Raw genomic sequence first — 22,085 nt, forward strand, 5'->3', positions numbered from 1 at the left:
TAATTAGAACAGATGTCTCCCTAATCTGTGCAAAACAGAAACAGGGCCTGGGAGGTCTGAAATACTTGCTTATCCACAAATATTACCACTAATTCCCCTGTTCCAACAGCAAATCCACTGCCCCAGACTGCACTGAATGGAAAGACCTGGCACTTCTGGATCCTGCCCTGCAAAGCATGGATTATTCTGCTGTACCCAAAGCTCAGATGGAATCATTTCCTCCTCCTTACACCCGCAAACACTGGGTTTATCCCACCCTGCTCTGACACTGCTCGAGGAATATAAGCCTCTCGTTCTCTTCACCACAGACATTTTAGCTACACTTTATCCTGCCAGAACCCCTGTTTAATTCATTTTGCTCACAGAGAAAAGACTCCATCAGTCGTCAGCATTTGGTAAGCTCTTTAATGGCAAGCTTCTGGTGTAACTACACTGTTGGATTTGGTGCCTCGGTGGTGGGAGCGGGAGGAGGAACAGAAAAATATGCAGGGCTCCACTGGAGGCTTACACCTTTTAAAGCGTTGAACAAAAGGGCAACATCCTTTGGCAACCCGTTTCACGGTTTTGTAGTCCCAGAGAGACAGAGATCTTCCAGCCAGAAAACAAATGGTGGAAAGCACACAAAGGGCAGTCTTTGCCTGGTGTGGCACAACACCATTTCTGCTCAACGGGCTGAGCTCTGACTGATCCCGGCATCAGTAAAGGAAATCTTGACAACAGAAAAAATGGTATTGACTGAAATCCAGAGCTGGTGTTTCCACCACCACCCCTGAAAACACAAGCAGCTATCCTATCATGGAGGGCTGCCACAGATCTTTGCCCACATAAGCAGCAGCAGGTCAGCACAGAAAGGGAATTTCAAAGTTCAATGTATTTCACATGAAAACAGAAAACTTTATAGTAGTCTAGTTAATTCATTCAGAAAGGTTTATTCAGACAAATGAACTCCCTCTTTGTTCATCTGTGCTTTTCTGACCAGGCTCGTACAGACTGAGCAGTGTTACGTGGCTCTGTGGAAACTGGGCTTTGTAATAACACGGATGCACCTGTAGGTATTTCCTTCCATAAAACAATCTAGCGATGAGAAAAAAGCCAAACCTACAGCCTCTAAATGATCACTCGGCACACTGAAGGGGTGGCTGTAGGTGAGTGAACAGGTCTCCTTCCACATCAGATACCAACCACGCAACCAAGTCTCGCTCAGCACACCTTATGGGTGGCACAGCACCGAAACGCAGCAGCTGGTGTGGTCAGGTCGCTGATGTAGGAGAACTATCTTTGCCTGTTCCCATCCCGAGTGGCATTTCCAGAGGCATGTATCTTCCAAAGGCAGGCACTGTGCAGAGGGAAATGGCCCACAGCAGGAGGTGGGGCTGGAGAAGCCCAGTCGGGTTCAGGCCATCACGCTCAGGGATGCCTTATTCCTTGCATCTCTGTCAGGAGACATTTTGCCAACATTTTCTCTTAAATTGGCTACCATCATGAGCAAATCCTTCTAAGAGTTTCTTTTTTTTTACTGTGCGTTTTATGAAGCAGCTTCCTGCTCCCTGCCTGTTGCTCCCACCTACCCACACGGTATCATAAATAATAACGCTAGGGAAGAGAGGAGGAGGCTTTTCATTTTGCCTTTTCTCCACCCCTTCCTCCATCACCATCCCAATGCATTCCTCAGGCAGGATGCTAACATAGAAAAACGACTTGTAACATCCAGAGCAGCTTTCTTACACACTGCAGAGGTTCAATAAGTGGATACTTGGCAGGGTCATCGGGGTGCTCTCAGAAATCTCAGCACCTCCCTGAAAGGGCACTTTTCCATGCTTTTCCCTGCTCCCCAGACCAGCTGTCACATCTTGGAGGTCTGCTCTTCCCCCTGGCATCCCTCGTTTTTCTGAGCCCCCAGGCTGCACTGTGCTGGCTGTGCTCAGCGTACCTCTTCTCACCCACAGATCTAAAAGTGATGCATTCACTGGTGGGCAAATAATATGAACAGCCCCTTTTACAAAGGGCTGCCCTGCTGGTGGGACTTTCAAAGAAGCTCCTCTGCTCCCCCTGGATTTCACGGACACCCAGCTGCTGAGATGTGCCCGAAGCTCGGAGCAAGGCAGTGGCAGAGCTGCCCACATTTTCTCACCAAGCCCCCAGATGCACGAGCATTCACGCATGTGTTCACAAATCCAGTACCTCAGTCTGGCAGCCCAGCCAGGGGTCATGCTGCCCCTGGTTAATTATCGAAAGGCTACTAACCTCAAAATAAAGGGGGCAGTGAGGAAAAAATAAAATAGGAATAAAATATATAAACACTTTGTGATACAATGAAGCCAGCTCCACATCTCCTGCGTCGTTTGGTTAAGTATGGAACAAGTAACATGGTAATACAGAAATGTATTTGGTCAAAGTAAGCAATCAATATTTTTTGATAAAATACATTCTATATTAATGCTCATTCACATTTAATACACACGTCAATTACGTTTTCTACGTATAAAATTCCAGTTTATTGTTAGTGCTGCCTGGTAGTGCTTCAGTTCGGCGGTGGGGGTCCCACGCATTCGGCTCCCAGCAGCGTGACAGGGGACACGAGCGTGCAGCTCTCTGCAGGGCCGAGCCTCGTGCACCCTCTGGAGTTTTGCTTCAACGAAATCTTGCTGGCTGCAGTGGGGATTTTGCAGGGCTGGGAGCTGCAGGAGGGTCCCCAGCTACCACGCACTTGCATTCTGGTGCAGAGGTCACTCCAACGGCATATGGCATTCCAACAAAAAAAGTGAGTTAGTGGATGCAGGAAATAATGTATCTACATAATTTACAGCTTTATGTTTGCATACAACCATATTAATGCTCAACCGCTCATTAACAATTCAATCGATAGCTTGTGCTACTGTAAATTATTTCTTGCTTGGCATTGCAGCAGGGGAAAGCCGGCCCCATTCGCTTCCATTTGCACGAGCCACAGCTGGAGGACTGGATGCTACAAAGAGAAAGCTTCTCCCGAAGCAAGGTTCTTAAGGTTATGGCATCTTTTTGAGATGGAGAGGAACAGAAACGTAGGGATTTAAAGCAGGGATGGAAACCACTGTTCTTGCACTTTATTTCCGTAAGCGAAAAGCCTATTGCTGCTGTACAGTGCTATACAATGAACTGCCACAGTTCTCACGTCACTAGTCCATAGAAAACGTGTTGCAACTATCATGTTTATGCCTGCATGCCGAAAGAATGTACAAAGTTTCATTAAGCTCTGTTTCTCTTCCACTTTTTTTTTTTTTATAATATTTTTAAACTTGGACTTTTAAAGCATTGCAGACACTTCTGTGTGTAATCAGGTACCGCACACCATCCTGGCTATGGAAGGTCTTTGCCCCAGATTGGAAAAATCAAGAGCTATGCATCTCTCAACCCATCATCAGAAATGTAAACCCCCAAGAAAACTTACTCTCTTAAGTAACTTTGAAAAAAAAAAGTCTTTAAAAAGTCTATGGACAAGGAGCTGTTGCTACCAACAGGGTTTTCAAAATGGCATGAGTTGTTTCTGGGAGTTGTCCAAGCATTTTCTCTTCACTCACTTTTTGATTTTATAAAGCTAATTCTGTATAAAAGGGCTCTTGAACTGTGTGGCCTTCATTTTGCCATTAAAAAATGGAAAAAAAAAAAAAAGAAGGAATTAATTTAGAAACATTTTGATCTATCACGGAAAATATCTGTCTTACAACAGAATCGCTTTGCTTCTTATATTTTCGGTACAAAAGGCATGTAAATAAGAGACCCTGCATCTTCACAGTCTGGCACTCATTGGAGCCACTTAACCCCATGCAAAGTAGGTACAAAATACGAGGGGCCTTCCTGCTTGGGTAGTATTTTAGCTCCCCTCCGCAGAGGTGGAAATGCCCAGATCAGCTCAAAGGCCCAGCGTGAGGAAAAAGTCCAGCATAACGTTAAGAGCCAGATGCTGGTTTATACCCTTATGGCTTCCAAGTTAAGTTGCACTTCAATTGACAATGCTGCAAGATTGACATAATAATTAACCGGTTATTTAAAAACCATGAAGCTTAGAGTTGGTTTTCATGCAGAAGTGGGATATGCAATGGCTGATTTAATTGATTGAATTTGTATAAAAACAGTATTTGGCTTTGGATTATATGGTGTGAGACTACCCAGGTTCATTATGATGTGTACTGTTGATACCACAGCTCTAATTACTCCCAGTTATTAATCCAATCTCTTGTAAACTCAGGTGTCAGTAAAATGACATTAACACGTCTGACTCAAATACTCCCTTGGATTTCCCACTTCCCATCATTTTTGTCAAGCCTTCACGAGCACTTCTGCAGTACTGACCACTGTTAAACTAATGTGTGCTTTTTTCAGGAGAAACCTCTCAAAATTTGGCGTTCTGTCTGGTAGTAGAGTCAAAAAACAAAGCTGTCAAACTAAAAGTGAGGCTTGCATCTACTCTCTGCACAGACTTCCCCCGAGAGGTTACGTGTGAGTACTCGGTACCCCAGCCCCATGGTTCCTACATTCAAAGTACCCTACATTCGTGTCAGTGAATGTTACTCTCGAGCACAAATCAAGGAGACAGTCAGCAACGAAACTACTTCTAGACTGGCAATGGCAGAATGCTACCAAGACAACTCCATAGAAACCCCACTGAAGCAGGAGCAAAATTCAGGTCGCTTCTTAGCAAAGCTCATCACAGATTATTATTATTTCTTTAAAAAAAAAAAAAGGAAAACTTTTATCCTGGGAGCCAGATATCCCCATGTAATGTGCTAAATCGAACAGGCTAGTGTGGGACCACCTGATCCCACCTGGTACCAAAAGATTCCCCATTTTTCAGCTTCTCTGCAAATTACTGCTGACTGACACCCATTTGTTGGTGATCGGCTTCTGGTTCCTCTTCTTCCACATCTGCGTTATATTCTTCAAATGCATCATCGTCAACATCTGGAAGCCCAAGAAGCTACAAAGAAGAGAAAAGACCATGTAACAGTGAGTTACCCACTCGTGCAGTTTCGCTTTAAATCTTCCCACAATACCTAGATGTCACTTCTTGGAAACCTCAAATCCTAGAATAACAGCATTACATAACAATCTCGACTCCCTTTCTCTCCCTCATGTGATAGAGAAAGGTTTGAAAATGCATCCTCACACCAAATTAAGTGCTCAGAGACCAGAAGATAAATAAAACCAAAGCAAAGCGCTTTTGAAAAGCTCTGCCTTTGTCCCTGAGGTCGTATCACAATTTTTTGAGTGTTTAGACCTGGCAGTGGTTTAACTTCAGAACAAACCATGATTATAGTGTAGCAGTAGTTAACTTGATTTAAGATTGTGTTCTGTAACCATCCACAGGGCAAAAATTAAACCATCCTCATGCAGAACTGGCTAGTGGGGAGTAGGCGGTGTCCCTAAAACCCCAAGGATCCCACCACGTTAGCTGCTTTTTCCTGAACTCTTCACTCCACCACACTAGATGAGGACTTGCTTGCTTGCCGGGTGAAGCAACCTCCGTAACAAATACTGTGTGCTCAACTGAAAGTTGCCCAAATCCCTTTAAATTTCTGCAAATTAGATTTGGGCTTCTGAAGAACTGCCAGTTCATTTTCCTTGGAGGATGTTTGGATGCCTCCATCTGACAGCTCAGATCACTGCCATGGCATTTGCTTGCCACAGGAGAAGGAGCAAATAACAGTGCTTGAACTTTTCCCATCTCTTCCAAAAGGCTGCCAAGCCAACAGAAGTCAAGAAGACAGATAAACCAAACGATAACCAAAATAATGGATCTGCTCTGGAAATCTCGTATTAGAATCCTATACTACCAGCTGTTAATATCCGCAAAGCAAAACCACATGCCAGTCATTACTGGGAATACTGCGTATTTAGCTTGCCAGGGCTGGAGGAGCAGCACAGACACGTGTGTGCAACACCCTGTTTGGAGTGCGACACAGCTGCTATCTCTCAAAGGAGACAAAACCAGAAAAATCACGAGTGATGCTTGCTCGGTGGTAGTATAAAAATCAGATGGTTGTGACGAGGCAGATTTTTAGGGATCTACACTAATTTAGTCCACAATTAACCTTCAAAATGATTTGGTGGACAATTACAGAGAATTAGCTTCCAGGTCCATGTATTCTTCACCGTCACTGTGAGAAAAACATTTTTTTAGTTGCAGGGTTTCTCAGCAGCAAAATGGAAGGAGAATTTGCTGACTACATCCCTCCTTCGCATTTTAAAAATACTTACAGAGAGACCCCAGCTGAAGCGTTCTTGTCTTCTGAGCAGAACAAACAGAAAAAAATACTCCCATGCATACGTATTTTTCAAATCCTATGTTGAACTGCAGAATGTGAACACGAAATGACACGGTTCATTTTCAGGATGTGGGGGCTTTCTTTCATTTTTAAGCTAAAATTAAAACAGTTTTTAAAATGTAAAAGCAAGGCCTCTAGACTTCTCTCTTTTTTCCCTCAGTATTATCGTCGCTCAACTGATTTGGTGTATTCAAATTAGATTTGTGTGTCGTACTGCTCCGTTTACATCAACCGGCAGAAAGAGCTTTGATCACATTTTTTTTTTGCCCAGCTCCACTAATAATTCCTCCCTCATTTGCAGGGAAATGAGCCACAGGATTGAGAGCCCCATTTTCATTTTACGGGATGCTGGAAGCCTTTTATGTGCAAAACTAGCACAAAAAAAATAATAAAATCCACAACATACACCGCAAGAACCAAAAAGGCTCTCAAGCCTACAGGTCTCTGTTTTTCACACATCCCCCTTAGTTTCACCCTCAGGACACCCAGCTCTCCCCTCCCTGGCATGGTGAACATCAGGATCAAAGCCACCACCCACCTCAGTTAAGTTTTACTGAGGGTAGGAAGGATGGGGACAGGATGGGATGCTCCTCCAAGGGAGGCACAGTTTTGCTCTCTCGTGGATGCTTTCGAGGTAGGATTTTCAAGGACACCTGGCACCTCTGCTGTCCCTCACCACCCTTAAACACTTACTGGTCTCTGCACTGCAGTGGCAAATCAGCCAAGATCTTGACCCCAAGGAGGAAGGATCAGGTAAAGAGAGCTCTACAAACAAATTTGGTCAAAACAGGAGGAGGTAAAGTAAAAGTTGGGGACAAGATAAGATGATGAAGGTGTGAGCTGACCCCAGACCAACTCTCATGTCTGCTTCTAGTCCATATCTACTTCGTTCACTAAAGTATCATCTCTATGGCGGACTGGGAAGGACTTAATTGAAAGAAAAAAGAAAAAAAAAAAAAAAGGTGTGGAAAAGAGAGAGCTGATCCATTAGCCAAATAGGCAAAGAGAACAAAACTGTCAGGTGGGGACATGGGGAGAAGGACAACAGAAGGGTGGTGAGGAGGGAAGAAGGACAACCAGTAGCTGCACAGCGTGAACTACATCTCCTTATTCCTGCTGGCCAAAATACCCATCTGCTAGGTATTTTTTGGAAGTACAGGGAGGCCAATGGGACATATACAAATCCAATGAACTTGGGGTAAATGGCTTTTACGCTGCAGACTCCCCACTTTGGACGCAGGCTTTTAGACCAGCGGTAAGCTCAGTGCAGGAATCCTGCTAAGTTTTATGACTCACTTTCTGGTTCTCTGCAAACTCTTCAGGTTAGTGCCATTTCCCTCAGGCATTTTTTTATTTTTATGTCTTTCTTAACTCTTTCAAAGTGCCCTGATACAAATAACCTAGTACTTTTAAAGGCACAGACTCGTGAAACCAGTGTGGCAATGCCTCTTACCAAAAGCTGGCATACAACCACACTGAAAAATAAACCTGAAAAAAACTGAAAAAATGGTGTAAAAAAATAAAACTGAAAAATGGTGTAAAATAACAGTTTCCATATACCTACTGTACTATTCCTTACTTCTTAAAATCTATCCTACCACGTGTGTGCTGTTTTTAATAATTACAAGACAGGAAAAATGTCAATACATTTCTCATTAGACTTGTCAACACACAACTATTCACTGAATGATAAAACCAGCTTCGTTACAACCAATGCAAACCCCTTGGTACTAAGTCAAAGGAGAATCTCATACACTATCTTTGTGGTACCTCAAAGAGAAAATGAAGCGGGACTTTGCAGTCTGCAGGAGGGCTCTGGTAACTGAGGATGTTATTCTTGAGCAGACAAAAACACAACGAAATTCAACAGACTAGAAGCAAAACTAGAAAAATTATAAATAAAATTATAAATAAAAGATTTTTTTTTTCAGAAGAGTGTAACTAATGATTTGTGCCCAGTAGTATTGTACCCTTGAAATCATCTGAGGCCTTCACATCCAGACTGGATGTCTCTGGTAAAGATATGTTCCAGCTCAACCACAGCCTGTGTGCTTGGTTACAGGAGTCATCGGGTAAAATCTGACATGTTAACGAAGCGCCCAGACTGAATTAGCATAATGGTTCCCCTGGCTTTGAACCCTTTTATCCTGAAGTAGCTTAACTTGGTTTGACTGAAGCCAATTTCTCAGCAACATAAGCTACACTGAAATAAATGCGGTTTAAAATGAAGTAAGTGATCTGTACCAATTTAATTAAGTCTTTTTGAAGTCCTCTTTACTTAGACCAATGGAAGTCTCTCCTCAAAGACACAGTTTTTCAGAGGGGGAGAAAACAGCTATGAAGATCCATGAGCCGAATATTGTTCTGGGAAACATATTTATATTTTTGTATGTTTTCACAATTACAAGCAGCTGTTCTGAAGGATCAGATTTCCAGATTTTTCTAAGAAAAGTGTGCATCTGTTCTATTTATTTCCAGTCTCTCAGAGGATTTTTTAAAATTATGCTCTTTCATGTCGACCAGCTGTGGCTTTCCACGGCAACGCAAGGGTGCAACGTGGGGAGGCCCAGTGTTTTCATATCACCACTCCCTTTCGCTCCAAATACTTGGGATAAATTTTCAGTCTTCGTGATTAGTCAGCCAGAAAAACAGAGGAGGGGAAGCTGTCTGCATGTTCACTTAAGTTTTTGGTCAGCTTTGCCACAGACACCAAGGGAGATGCAGGGATGAAGCATGGGCCTAGCGATGAAGCTCCTCTTTCCTCTGCACCAGCCTGTCCGTTCAGCCCAGGTCATGTCAAGATCAGTGAGTTACCAGCAGTCAAGCTTTAGTTATTGTATCTGACTGCTGCATTTACTGTAATTATTGCATTTGAGTCGTCCTTCCCAAAGGAGAGGCTGTGCAAGAGGAGGGTTTGGCAAACCAGATGGAGCACAACAGCCAGCCCAACAAAGTCACCTCACCCTGACAAAAAACAGGCTTCCACCCAAATCTTAGTGTCAAACAAGGACAGAGAAAGCTGAGCAGCCACAAACTAGTGAAAGACAAGAATATAAGCCCCACTCCGCACCAAACCCAGCTCTGGCTCCGGCCTCTTCCCAAGCTTTGACTAAAATGGCGTTAGCAAGTATCAAGTGGCAGCCATCCTAAGAGCAAAAGCTGAACCATCACTGGTGTCCTTGCAAAATTCCCAACTTACAGTACCGGGAAATCACTCTGGTGCAAAGTGCCTGACTCGTGCCCCGTTCCTGGGAGGCAGCGATGCCATCCCCATGCAGAGACTGCATGCCACCGGCTGCAGCACCAGTTGGCTTCCCACCCCAGGCAGGCATCTCATTCTCTCACATTCATAGCTGGAAATAAGAAGGCAGATGGCTTCTGAGAAGCAATCTGCAAATGCCTGATAGAGACTGATGTGCTAACACCCCTGCACATGGGCACTGACTGGAGAAGTAAGGAGAAGAACTGCTTTGCCCCATCCACTACTACTGTACCGACAGTCACAGACAACTGAAATTTAGAAGTAAATAAGAAGCGCTTACGGGTCTGAAGGACTTGAAGACTTTTTCCAGTATTTCATGGAGCGTCTTTTTCCCACAGGAGGAGATGTAGTCCTGCGCGAGCTGCAGGAAAGGTAAGCAGTCCTCGCTTTCACTCCACACGTGCTGGAAGCCAACAGCAACACAAGAAAGAGAAGGTGTTAACAGGAACCCACGCTGACCTCTCCACATGGTTTTATAAGGTGACAGGTTGTAAACATCTGCCAAAGTACACTGGGCCCCCCTTGGTTCGGACTCGCACTGTGGGCTGTTTCAGAGGCCAAGCTTCTGAGGAGGAACTTTGATGTTACTGACACCACGAAACAGAAGGCAGGGAGGGAAATCACACGCACGTTTTACAAGTAGAGGTGTTTTTGTTTGATACTAGCCCTGCTTAGACCTGGAAGTCACATTGGGTTTTCTTTCCTTCTGCATCATCTGCTGCCATAAAGCCCTCAGGAAGAGCTAAAGCAGCTCTTTGTCCTCCGGGTGTTGGTGCAAGCGCTATGTGACCCTGGAGGTGGAATTTGGTGTCTAACTCTGTCGATGATGCAGAAGAAAACAAGATGCAAAATAAAACCATGGACTGGACACAGAGCCAAGGAGAGATGTTTGGGCACCCACAACATCCGGACACTTCACACTTCCCTCCCTTCCTCTCTCTGTTTTGAGGTTTGCTCCTCCTAGACCTTGGCAGCCACAAGTAAACCCATTTGGGATATTTCCTCTCATCTTGCTCTTGCTTGAGAGAGGCCATTTCCCCAGCCTGGCTCTGGGAAGCCTCTCTCCAAAATGATGCTTCTTCTGCTGGTACGATGCTGTTTGAAACAGGGAGCTGGTGAGCAATGGAGGAAGCACTCAGATAACACTGCTTCGTGCAGCACAATTTAACATGCGCTTTTAAAGACCTTCTTTTTGGAGACGTGGTGCACAGGACTGTCTCAGACAGCCTGCTAAACAGGGAAGCCTAATGCTGCAAGAATGGTTAGAGACTCTTATACCTCTATTTTTGCACGGCAATTCTTTTCCCCAAAGTGCTGTGCAGCTTTTTACTGTGCTATAAACAGCAAGTTATGCTTCAGCGGGGACAGGGGTGGGTTACCCTGCAGCTTAACTAACATTCAGGGAAAGAGCAAGAATAACAGACATTTCCATCCCCAACATAAGGCTTCCACGTTGCCTGCCTGCTCCGTGGTGAACACCTGCCAGGGGTGCAGTTTTACATCTGGCTAAAGGAAACACTACTTAATACCACCTAAGTTGTGTCTTTAAGACAAAAAACTGTCACTGATGCGCTACTCACCTCACTGAACCTGCATTTTCTTTGCTGCTTGTTGCATTTGCAAGCATAACCATAGCAAAATGTTTTGCTCAGAAAAGGCCCTGTCTTCCCAAGTAGGTCCTGCTCTTTCCATGTACCCAGAGTAATCTCTTACCAGCCTGGCAATCAATCAGGTTCTTTACAGCTTTGCCAGCTCTGAAAGACACATACCACAAGTCTCATGGTATTTCATGCCATCTTACAGCCATGGGCCTCGGAATCCTATAAATAGATAACCAAATCTCAGCTTCTCTTTTAAAAAAACAAATAAATCTGGCTTCATGATTTTTATGGCCTAAAAAGGCAGAAGATACATCAAATGGACTCAAATGAACCCTCTTCAAAATACCAGATGAACTCTCTTCAAAATCGCAGCGTTGTAAGAACAGCCTCAAAATTGTGGAGGTCTGGCCCATGATCTCTTAATAAGCAGGGTTAGCAATAACCTTTTTATTACTTCTAGTCCTTGTGCCAAACTTGAGGGCTGGATGTTCCAGATTGGCAATTCGTGACTCATGCTAATCCTGCTTTAATTGTTTATATGTATGAAATGACCACGAGTGTTAACATCCTGATTCTTGTGTAAATTGTGGCCTCCTTCGACTATCAGAGCTATACACGGGGGAGGGAGCTTCCTTACAAATGAAAATCAGCCCCTGAATGGCTTGACCACATCTCCTCCCCCCAAGGAAACACCTCACCCGCAATAATGGCTGGTGTTATAACACCTATAAATTCAGCTGCATCTTCAGATCTCCGTGGACGTTCAGTGCTGCCCCGAGGCAGCACAGGAGCTGCAAAAGGAATTTTGGCTGCTCGAAATCAAACAAGGAAAACAATTTGAGGATTCAGCTCCTGCTTAGAAAGCCAGAGCAGGCAGTGAGACTGCACGTACGGAGATGCTTTTCCTGGAAAAACCCTGGCGCCTGAGAACCTCTTTGCAGCAGGCTGCTGGCACTCTGGTGGACCACAGCACTCGTCCGTGGCTGTGCAATTAAAAAAAAAAACATATTAACCTCATCACTAGAGTATGCGTTTTCCAAGCTTGCCCTGTTTTGCTCACGGTTGCTTTGTGTCACTACAAAAGCACACCCAGCCACCAGCATCCACCTCGGCTGACCCAGGGTTGTGGCTGAGTTACTCCGTTCAGCAGCCGTGCACAGCGCAGAGCTGAGGTTATCCACGGAGCTGCAGCTCGAGGGGCTTGTTTCCCCTCGTGTCCTTGGATGATTCGGTGATGCTGGACCGCCTTGTTCTAGCCTGTGGAACACGCCAGCAAAGCCTTATTTTTTATTATTATTATTTTTTAATGGTGAGTATTCAGATTCACGACCTCTGTTAGAAACTATTTTGCAGGAAATCTTGCAACAAGGTGGCATAGTATTTTTATTTGCTTTATTGCTCACTCTGAATACTAGCAATAACAAGGTGACAAAACAAATGATGGGCTGTAAGGAACAGCACCTCAACCCTCACTGGCTATGGCTATACAAATCCAATTAATCCTTTGGGATTATGAACCTCCATGAACCTCAGGATCTAACCTGTACATAATTCAGCTATCCAAAATGCTGATTCAAAGAGTTTTAGTGTCCAGGTGGTACTGAAAATGGCAGTAGGCATCTAGACGGGTCTTCTACATGTTAAAAGACCTGGCCCAAAGACACCTTCTCAGGAAATCAATATTATGGCCGTTGTGATCTGGAATCTCTGGTATTATACAAAAATCAGTTTTTATCTCCCAGGTTACTTCTTGGCAAGCTTTCTCGGTCTTTCTCCTCCTCCCTTTTAAACTCACCATGCTCATCATTTCCTCCTTACGAGGGAGTTATCATGGACTTCTCTGGCACCTCCTACATAGTTTTTTTAAGTCACATTATTATGAAATAGGACATAAAGAAAGAGAACAAGGGTACCAGGCACCAGATGCTTATTAAATGTGAGGCTCCTTTATAAGAGTTACAGGGTGCAAAAAGACCATAAAGCGTGCCACTGTGAACTGTAGTTACATTTCCTTTTACCTTCACTCTCCTCCATGTTACCAGGGCCACAAAACGAGGCTCAAGTGCAAAGGAGAATCAGTCCCTTGGCTTGCATTAAGTCTCCTTAAAATAAACTTTAGCCTGTAATTGCATGTAGAGAAAGTAAACTTACCTTCTAAGGAAATAAAAAATAAAAAAGAGAAAGAAAATGACTGCATAAAACAAGACAGCCAAGCTGGGACCATAAATGAAGCCTCACCGTGCACCAGGAGCAGAAAAGATGATGCTGGTGAACCAGTTCATTAGTGGTTCTTAATCGCATTAGAGACACCATCAAGAGGAAAAGAATTAAGAACGACACCTACCTGCCTATCTTCAAAGCCTAATCACTAGAGAAAAGTGCCTCAAATAATAACGCCAAAAATGGCAGAATTTGGCCCCTCTACTCAGTTTTATTACTGGTGGCTTTGGGTGGGGAGTCCATCCCACAGCAACCCTGGAATGAAAATATTTGCCAAACAAAAAAAAGAGAAAACATGGTTGCAAACCCACAGAAATTGGCCTGTGACGGAAGCAGGGGAGCAGGGTCTGAAACTGCTTGAGCTTTGGGTTGTTTTTTTTTTTAGCTGACTAGGTTTTGTTTTGAGAGGGTTCTCTCGATTACCGAGCAGTATAGGATGAAACAAGGCACGTCTAAGAAAAATAACGAGCTTGCTTTGCAATTTCCAACACCATTAGCAGCCAACAACAACTTCAGCCGTGCCCTGCAGCTGGCTTCACGCGCATCCCTGCCTGAGGGTCCAGCAGGAATGGCTCTGTCTGGGCAGGGGCATCTCCAGAAGGGAATGAGCATGGGTTTGGTGCAGGGATGTGGGTGCTGGGCTGTCCCCCATGCCCTGAGGTGTCGCCTTGGCATATCCAGGCCTGCAGTTGAAGGTCTCGTGTATCCCTGGGCAGATGTGTAAGGCAGCTGCGGATCCCTTCCTTCCTAACTCAGCCCGACACAAACGAACGTCCCCGCTCACTGGGATTTGAGGTCTCGGGGTCGTCCCTTTGCCACTCTTTGTTCCCGTTAGCCCAGCTGTCAAACCTCTATCCTCTCACCTGCCACGAAGGGGATTACGAGGCACATTTCGAGCGGGCCCAGGGATGGAAGTCACCGCAGGCGGGGCGCGAGCCACGATGCCCCAACCATCACCGAGGACGAAAAGCCTTCGGCAGCGCTTCACCAGCGCCCTGCTCCTGCAGCCCCCGTGGCGAGGGGCCACTTTGGGACCCGCTGCCCTCCTGCTGCCCACGGGGACAAGGAGGAGAGCCCCCCCCTTGCTTCCTTCGGCACAAACTTGCTGTTCAACTCCTCCGGGAGCCCGGCGGGGAGGGCACCGCCACCTGCCCGCTGCACCCTGCCACTGGGGGGGGCGACAGCCGGGTCCCCCCCTCCTTTTGCCCCTGTGTGGAGCTGCGGGGAGGGGGGGGGGGGGGCCTGCTGTCATCCCGACTCCATTTTATCCCTGCCCATTCTCCATTTGCCGTGACAGCCCTGCAAGCCCCCAGCCCCCCGGGGGGGGAGGTCGGGGAAGGGGGAGGCAGCAGCAGCGGCGGCCAGGCGGGGAGCATCGCGCCCCCGGGGGATGGGGGGCAGAAGGAAAAGGAGGGGCCGGGGATGGAGAGGGGAGTCCGGGGATGGAGAAAGGGGTCCGGGGATGGAGAAAGGGGTCCGGGGATGGGGAGGGGGGGTCGATGTCTGGTCCCTGCCCGCGGGGCCGCCCCGCACCGGCCGCGGACTCCATTTTGCGGCTCTCCCTGCGCGCAGGGGAGGCTCCGGGCCCCGCAGCCCTCCGGGGGCCACCCCCAGCCCCCGGCACATCCCCGTCCCGAAGCCGGCAGGACTTGAGGAGAAGGGGGGGGGGTCTCCCCATTCCCCTCCGTGCCACCTCGCTCCCCGAGCCCCCCCTCCCCGCGCCCCCGCGGGTCACTCACGAAATTGTCGCCGCAGGCGGCCTCCGGGCAGAGGACGTAGAAAGAGACCCCGGGCTCGGCGTAGAAGTCCATGCGCCTCTCCGTCTCCTCGGCGGCGATGAGCTGGAAGGGCGTGCGGGCGCACCACCGCTCCGCAGCCTCCGCCAGCGCCTCGAAAGCCATCGCCGGCGAGCCCCCGGCAGCGGCAGCGCCGCCGACCAGAGCCGCGCCCCCGCCCCGCGCCCCCGCCCCCGCCGCGCCCCCGCCCCGGCCGAGGGGACCGGGGTGGCCCCCGGAGGCAGCGAGACCCTAGGGGAGGGGAGGGGGTACCCCCAAAAAGCAGCGCTGCTTGGGGGAGGAGGACGCCCAGCAAGCCGCTTCCTCGCTCTTTTCCTTTTTTTTCTTTCTGTCTTTCCAGATTTTTATTTTTTTTTTCCCTTCCCCTTTCTGTGTTTTAAAGAGAAAGCCTTTTAAAAGGGTCCCCTCCTGCGCGTCCTGCCTGAGCTCCTGGCTGCGAGTTGCTGGTGGCTGCCACGCCGCGCCGGCCGTCCCCGTCCCGTGACGTGGGGAAGCCTCGGAGCCTGGGCGATGAGGTTGGGTTCCCCACGCCAGCCTCTCGCCGGTCCCAGGTGGCCGTCTGCACGTCTGGCAAGGCGTACGGGATGCGAGAGCTGAGCTATGCGTTGCAGAGCGGCCTTGGGTTTGCATCGCGAGGAAGAAGGAATCCCCGCAGCACTGGGTGGGTTTGGGGCTCGGGGAGGTGACCTGGCAGCACGGAGCCTGGTCCCAGCAGCAGGTAGACGTGGCTGCACCGGTGAAGGCAACACCACCTAAATACCACCCAGCAGCTGCTGCTCGTCCCCGGAGAGGTGTTTAACTGCTTTCCGTAGTGGGCACCCAACGCCTAGCCAACGGGGTCAGTGTCACACACAGCACACATCAGCTAGGTGACAAATAAATCACACAACCGCTGCAAAAGCAACCGGTGATGCCAAGCAGGGCAGCAAAACCCACCACTGGCACTCTCATGAGGATGCTCTGGGGCACTACGGATGTCACTCCACGGGCAGAAGGCGCCAAGCGCTTCTCGCCCACCTGGAGCTGTGCTCTGGGCCTCCAAGGTGCAGTGAAAACACCAAATCTTCCCAAACTCTTGGCCTGGGTGGCAGCATGCCTGCAACCTGTGGGCAGGGTGCCAGCACCACAGACCTCTTTTTGGGTCGCCCCCCAAAGCTTGTGGAGAATGCAGGGTGAGAACGGTGCTTGTCCTTGCTGCTTCATGGTGTTAGCACCTGTGATTTATGTGCATTTTCAAAGCCCCATATGAACATCTTTTTAGCCCTTAAAGTGCCACTTTGAAGAATGCATTGTGCGTTATCTCCCTTCTGTGGGGTAGGGAAGCTGGCAGATTTTGAATGAGGCTTTAAGGATCTTCTTGCAGCACACGCTGCAGCAGCCTTTGTCATGCCTGGCAGCATAGCCACTCAAATCCAGTGGCCTTGCTTATTTATTTTTGCATGTGTGACAGCTCTCGCTGCCCTTCCCACCTGTACCCCAGCAGCAGGCTGTACAAATAGTGATGCTGGTGGTGTTAGGAGGAGACCTGTGGAGGTGCTGGGCTGTGGAGCGGTGGCAAAAGTCTTGTGGAAATTTCCCCCCACACTATAGGGATGCATGGCCACTTCCATCTCCCTCCGGGATGCAGCAGCCCCAGGGCTTTCCACCACCCCGAGCCAGGCCTTCATGAGGTCAGGGCAATGCTGCGAGGTCATCCTAAAAGGATGCTGCTCACCAGTAACCACCTCCTGCTGGAAACAGCATCTCAACCTTCAACTGCATGTGGAGAGTATCAGGAACAAAGAGCATGGGACTGCTATAGTTCTGATTCAACTGGCATGGTTATAAATACTTGCATTTTACAGGTGAATTCTGGTAATACACAGGTTTGGTGTCTCTACAAAACACTGAGCCACTGTCCTCCTCTACGACAGGTCTTAAATCTGACAAATGCAGCCTGTGGACTGGCCACTTTCAAGAGTATTTTTCTTTCTCTCTCTCTCTCTCTCATTTTTTTTTTTTTTTTCCCTCCTGAAGAGCCCTCTTTGGTCTGCTTTTGGTGAACTGCCAAGTAATTCACTTTAATTCGCTTGACCAGCTCTAAGAACCCGATTGTCCTCCTGTGGCCCTCATTATGCACCCTTCTGCCGATCTAAATGCAGAAAGGGCAGTAGGGCGAGCTCCAGTAAATTATTAGAGATGGGACCCGTAATTGCTGTGCTGTGTCAGACCGTTCTCGTACATCTTTACGCTGCCTCCACAGATTGGTCTCTTAAGGAAAGACTGCTGCCCTAACTCCAAAAAAGAAAATCCCTTGGGGAAAAAAAGTTGGTAAGGGAGGCTGGTCCCATTAGGGCTCATGGCCAACCCCTCACAGACTTTGTTCACACCACGGACCTTGAAAAACAAAAAGTTTCTTACCGTTGCTGCTACAAGCTCATTCTCAACATGTTTTTTCTATGTCCAGAGTCTCATCCACCATCACAAACACATGTTTGTAAGAGCATTAAATGTCTTACCACAGCAGTGCAATGGGTCTTCCAGGGCCTCAAGCTGAGTATTGCCCACGAGATTGATTTTTAGATGGTGAGCACCTAGCAGCGACAGCCAACATTGAGGTAGAAAGTGAAAAATCCCTGGATGGTGCCTTGTGATTTTTTTTCCCACCTGGTTTTCCTGCTCCTGAGGATGCCCAGCTTTCCAGAGCATCTAGACAGGGATTTGTGATTTTCTTTCCTTATCCCATCACCATGGTAAATGGAGTTGAGGAAAGAGCAAGAAAACTGTGAAGAGTGATCCAAGCCAAGAAGCTGTTGCGGAGGGAAGGTGAATTAGAAATGCATGGTTTCCCAATTAAGTTTTAAACTTCCCAAAAATGTTAGCTAAAAAGCTGTAAGAATTAAGATCCTGCTGCTCCCACGAGTCCTGACATCCCCCTTTTGAAGTCAGTGGCTGAACTTCTTATTGCTTTGGCAGTAAGAAATCAACACGTAAATAGTGAAGAAGGTCTGGGCAAGAACAATCCACTTGCTAGTTAGCAGCTCACCCCAGTGGGATCGCCTTTTCCAGGACAAGAACTGAAATGAAAAAAGTCATCAAACAACCCCAAATCTGTCCTCATCCAAGCCCCCATTTTTTGGGACTAGAAAGATCGTGTGCTAAGTGTGAGGGAGAATGCAATGTGATGCACTGTTATCTTCCTAGCCCTGCAGGCAGGCAGTTTTCAAGGCTCTGCTGCCCTTGACATCCAGACCAGCAGCACCATGGTAAAAAACACCAGCTGATTTTAAAGGCATTCATTTTCCTTGAAACTTTCCGAAGCACTGGCTTTATGCATTTAATGCTCGTGACATTACGACTGTCATCTCATACATGAACGTGACAGTAGGAACAAAGTGTTGAGCTTTGTTTCAGGCTGAGGGTCAGCACACAGCCAGCTGGATGTGGCCAGAGATCCATCCCAGCCTGGAGGCAGGGATGGGAGAAACCAGGCGGAGAGCCCTGGACAGCCTCTGCCCTTGCATCTTGTCTTGCTCTCTCTTACTTTGTGAAGAGCTGGAAGCTGATTTTGCAAAGACCGGAGTGTCATAAGACACTGTAACCTCCTCAGGCAAACAAATAGGATTTCTTGTCGATTTGCTGTCCTTTATGATATCGAAAGGGCACAGAGATGCACGCTGTCCCTGTTTTTCCGATGAATTGCTCCACTAGTATAAAAGATATTCTCATAATAGTCCCAAATTAGTTGATTGCTTGAAGTGCCAGAATACTTAATGCTCTGCTATTTTAAACATATGGAAATTGATTCAACACTTATCATCTATTTAGAGATGTAAATTTATTGAAAAAGATGCCACTTCTTCCTAAGCTTCAGGCAAGCTCCGACGCTTAGCTTTCTGGGCACAAGCAGTTTTTTACGAGGACTTGTGATTTTAACTACAGAGATTTATTTTCCTTCTAAAGGCTGGCAGAAGCAGAGGAAGACTGGCTGCATTGTCTACAGAGGGGAAAAAAAAAAGATACCGATATGAGCACTGGTGTGAACTGACACAGATACAGCAGGATCTGGCACGTTGCACCCCGAGGGTCTCCTCCCAAGCACAGATGCTGGCCCAGACCTTGTCCAAACTTGGGTTGCTGTTGCTCTGCCAGCAGGGCCACAGCGATGCTAGAAATAACATCGGGGGCACGGTCGCTTGCTTTAGGGGAAGAACGATGGAAAACTGAGCACCAGCAGTGACTGCCATTAAATTTAGCCAAATGAAGACATCACACCCCATGGAAAAGGAAGTTGTGTCCCCCCACAACGTAGCCTCAGCTGCTAAAAGCAAAAACCATCCATCATTTATCTGCAATTGAAAGCTCTTCTCTGAAAGTCAGGCATGTTTGGGAACTTAACTCTGTTTGGAAACTGTCCTGTGTGGGACAGTCCTGTGCTGATGGCAAGGGAATGAGGCTGGCGTTGGGTGAGAAAACCTGCAGCCTGGTCCTAGCTCTGCCTTTTGATTTGCCACGGTCACTTCACGCCTTACTTAACCGTCAGCTGGAGATTTATTTGTGGGTACAACATAGGAACGCTGTTCATGCCTTAACATTCGTGGAAATATGAGCTTCTCAGTTCGCTGATGGCGTGCTATTATTCAGCATGATTCATATATTAATGCCCTAGCTATAAAGCTTAACGTTATGCTCCTGGGATTAAGCAGTATTTCTTAACGTGCTCCTTATCCTGGTATTTTTGCAGAGAAGCTGGCAGGGGGCCAGCTCACAGAGGGTGCCTCCACATTAGTGTTCAGCTCAGGTCAGCAGAGCTCTCACCCAGTGAATGCCCCAATCATCCCCCACTTACCATGCTTTGGTTTGCATCACGGAGAGGGCACACAAAGTGGATTCCTGTCGGGTGAAAGGCACAGTGTGAGCAGTGTAAACTCAGCACCCTTCTACATTATGGTTCCACTCCCAGGCCATGCGACTTGCTAATGCAGGCACAGCTATGGGATATTTACTGCACCTCAAAATCTCTTGGGGCATTTGGGAAGCGAGCGGACGGGCTGGATTAACCAACCACCAAACCTGCTATCTTGACTGGCTAATGTTTAATTAGGGGCTTTTTAGTCTTGTTGACACCAGTTTATATGTGATCCTGCCTCCAGCCTCAGTAGCAGGTCAGGTTCAATCTGCATCTTGTCTTAAGGCAAAGGAGAGCACCAGTTTCTGCTGTGGGAAAAGATACCAATTGAACCTGACCCTCAGAACAGTCCCTTCCAAAAACCAGCTCTATGGTAACCCTGGTTTACTGCACAGATTAATTCTTTCAGATTTATGCAAAAGACAAAGATGCTTTACCTATATGCTTACAAAATTTTGGCCACCTGTGGTGGTTTTTTTAGGCATGATGAGTGCCCAGGTCTTGTATGGCCAGAGCCTGACAGAAGCCAGGACAACAGACCATGACAATCCCCTGACTGACCCGAATGTGCTGCTCACAAAGGTATTTTGTAGCTGTTTTTCTGAGCATATGCTTGGTTGTTTTTGTTAATGATTATAAAGTGTGGCAGTAGGAAAATGCTAAGGAAGTATCGGAGCTGTGGAGGAAAAAGCCAAGCCCCAAGTTACAAAGGGGCAATGGCAGAGTTCAGAGGCTGGCTGGGGCTGCACAGAAGTGGATGTTATATCATATTTGCAGTGTGCAGGGAAAGCTTTCCTTCAGCCCAGGCCATGTACAACAGTGCCCCAAAGGTTTTCACATAGACACCTACCACAAAGCTAGCTGGTCTGGAAAGAAATTCAGGTCAAAATTTTCATGCAAGGTTCACGCATGAATCAACATTATATTTAGTGCATTTCTGCACTCCACCCTTCAGAAAGCCCAGTTTTTGCAGAAGTTCAGGAGAATTAAATCACAGAGGAAATACATCCAAATTAATTTTCCAAATGGAAACATTTCTCAAGAGACACGGAGTGAGATGTTCAGGAGTGTCCAAGTGAATTGGAAACCCATGTTTCTGTGAGTGTCAATATGCTCCTAACCTGCTGTTTCCAAATCGTACCCAGGCTTTGCTCATGATGCCACAAGGCCAGGAGATGCAGGCTCCTGAGTACTACCCTCAAAGCTGCTACAAAGTGCAAATGCCCTTAGCAAGATATTTTTAATGACTTTCTCCAAGCTTCTCTCCCAGCCACAGCACAATATTAGTAACGAGTTTTATTTTCAACCATGATGCTCAGTTAGAGAGCACCCTCTATAATAAGCAACAGCATCTTTAGGTATTTCCCCCTCATACTTTGCCACTTTTTTGGTGGTTGTCCAGCATAACAGCGTTTAGTCCTCATAAAGGCAAAGCCAACAAGGAAGATGGATCCATTCATGAGGTCTTGGTCATATAGAATAAATTCAGGGCAAGGGTAAATACAGCTAATGCATTGGTAACACTTCAACATCCTCCAACTTTTCCCGAAAAATTCCTGCTGGACTTTGGCTGCAGATAGCACCCGTGCTAGAAATAATGGAATTACAAAACAAGGAAAGGGAGTATAAGCAGCTGGAATAGGAAGAAATAGCTAAACAGATGCCTTTCAATTTATATGCCCACCCTTCTCATGTAAACCAGAGCTAGGATTCAGTTAGCTTATCTCCTGAGAACAGGATCTGGGTGTACAATGTGCACTGACATTCAGTTACTTTACATTTATATGCCCGTCCTAATGGCTCCCCAACATCTCAGCTTCTGTTTTTAAGGCAAGCAACAACACTTCCCTTTTTCCTTTCCTATTTATGCATTTGTGTGTAAAAAAAAACAACAACAAAAAAAAAAACACTGTAAATAACCAGGTAGATTTAATGTTAATCATTCATTTTTACCAGCTGAACACGAGACCCTCAAAGTTGCTAGCACAAGCCTTCATCCCATGAAGATGGCAACTC

General features: G+C 46.9%; 1 protein-coding gene across 1 annotated transcript; it reads right to left on the reverse strand.

The window, feature by feature from the left end:
* Positions 1-2,365: 2,365 nt before the first annotated feature.
* On the reverse strand, positions 2,366-15,311 carry MTURN (maturin, neural progenitor differentiation regulator homolog). Its single transcript, XM_084509938.1, has 3 exons — positions 15,125-15,311; positions 9,845-9,967; positions 2,366-4,954 (listed from the first exon to the last, which is right to left on the reverse strand). Exons 1-3 carry the CDS (start codon positions 15,284-15,286, stop codon positions 4,844-4,846), a joined length of 396 nt encoding a protein of 131 aa, XP_084366064.1. The 5' UTR covers positions 15,287-15,311; the 3' UTR covers positions 2,366-4,843.
* Positions 15,312-22,085: the final 6,774 nt, after the last annotated feature.

Source organism: Aythya ferina (assembly GCF_964211825.1).
Source record: "Aythya ferina genome assembly, chromosome: 2".
NCBI lineage: Eukaryota > Metazoa > Chordata > Aves > Anseriformes > Anatidae > Aythya > Aythya ferina.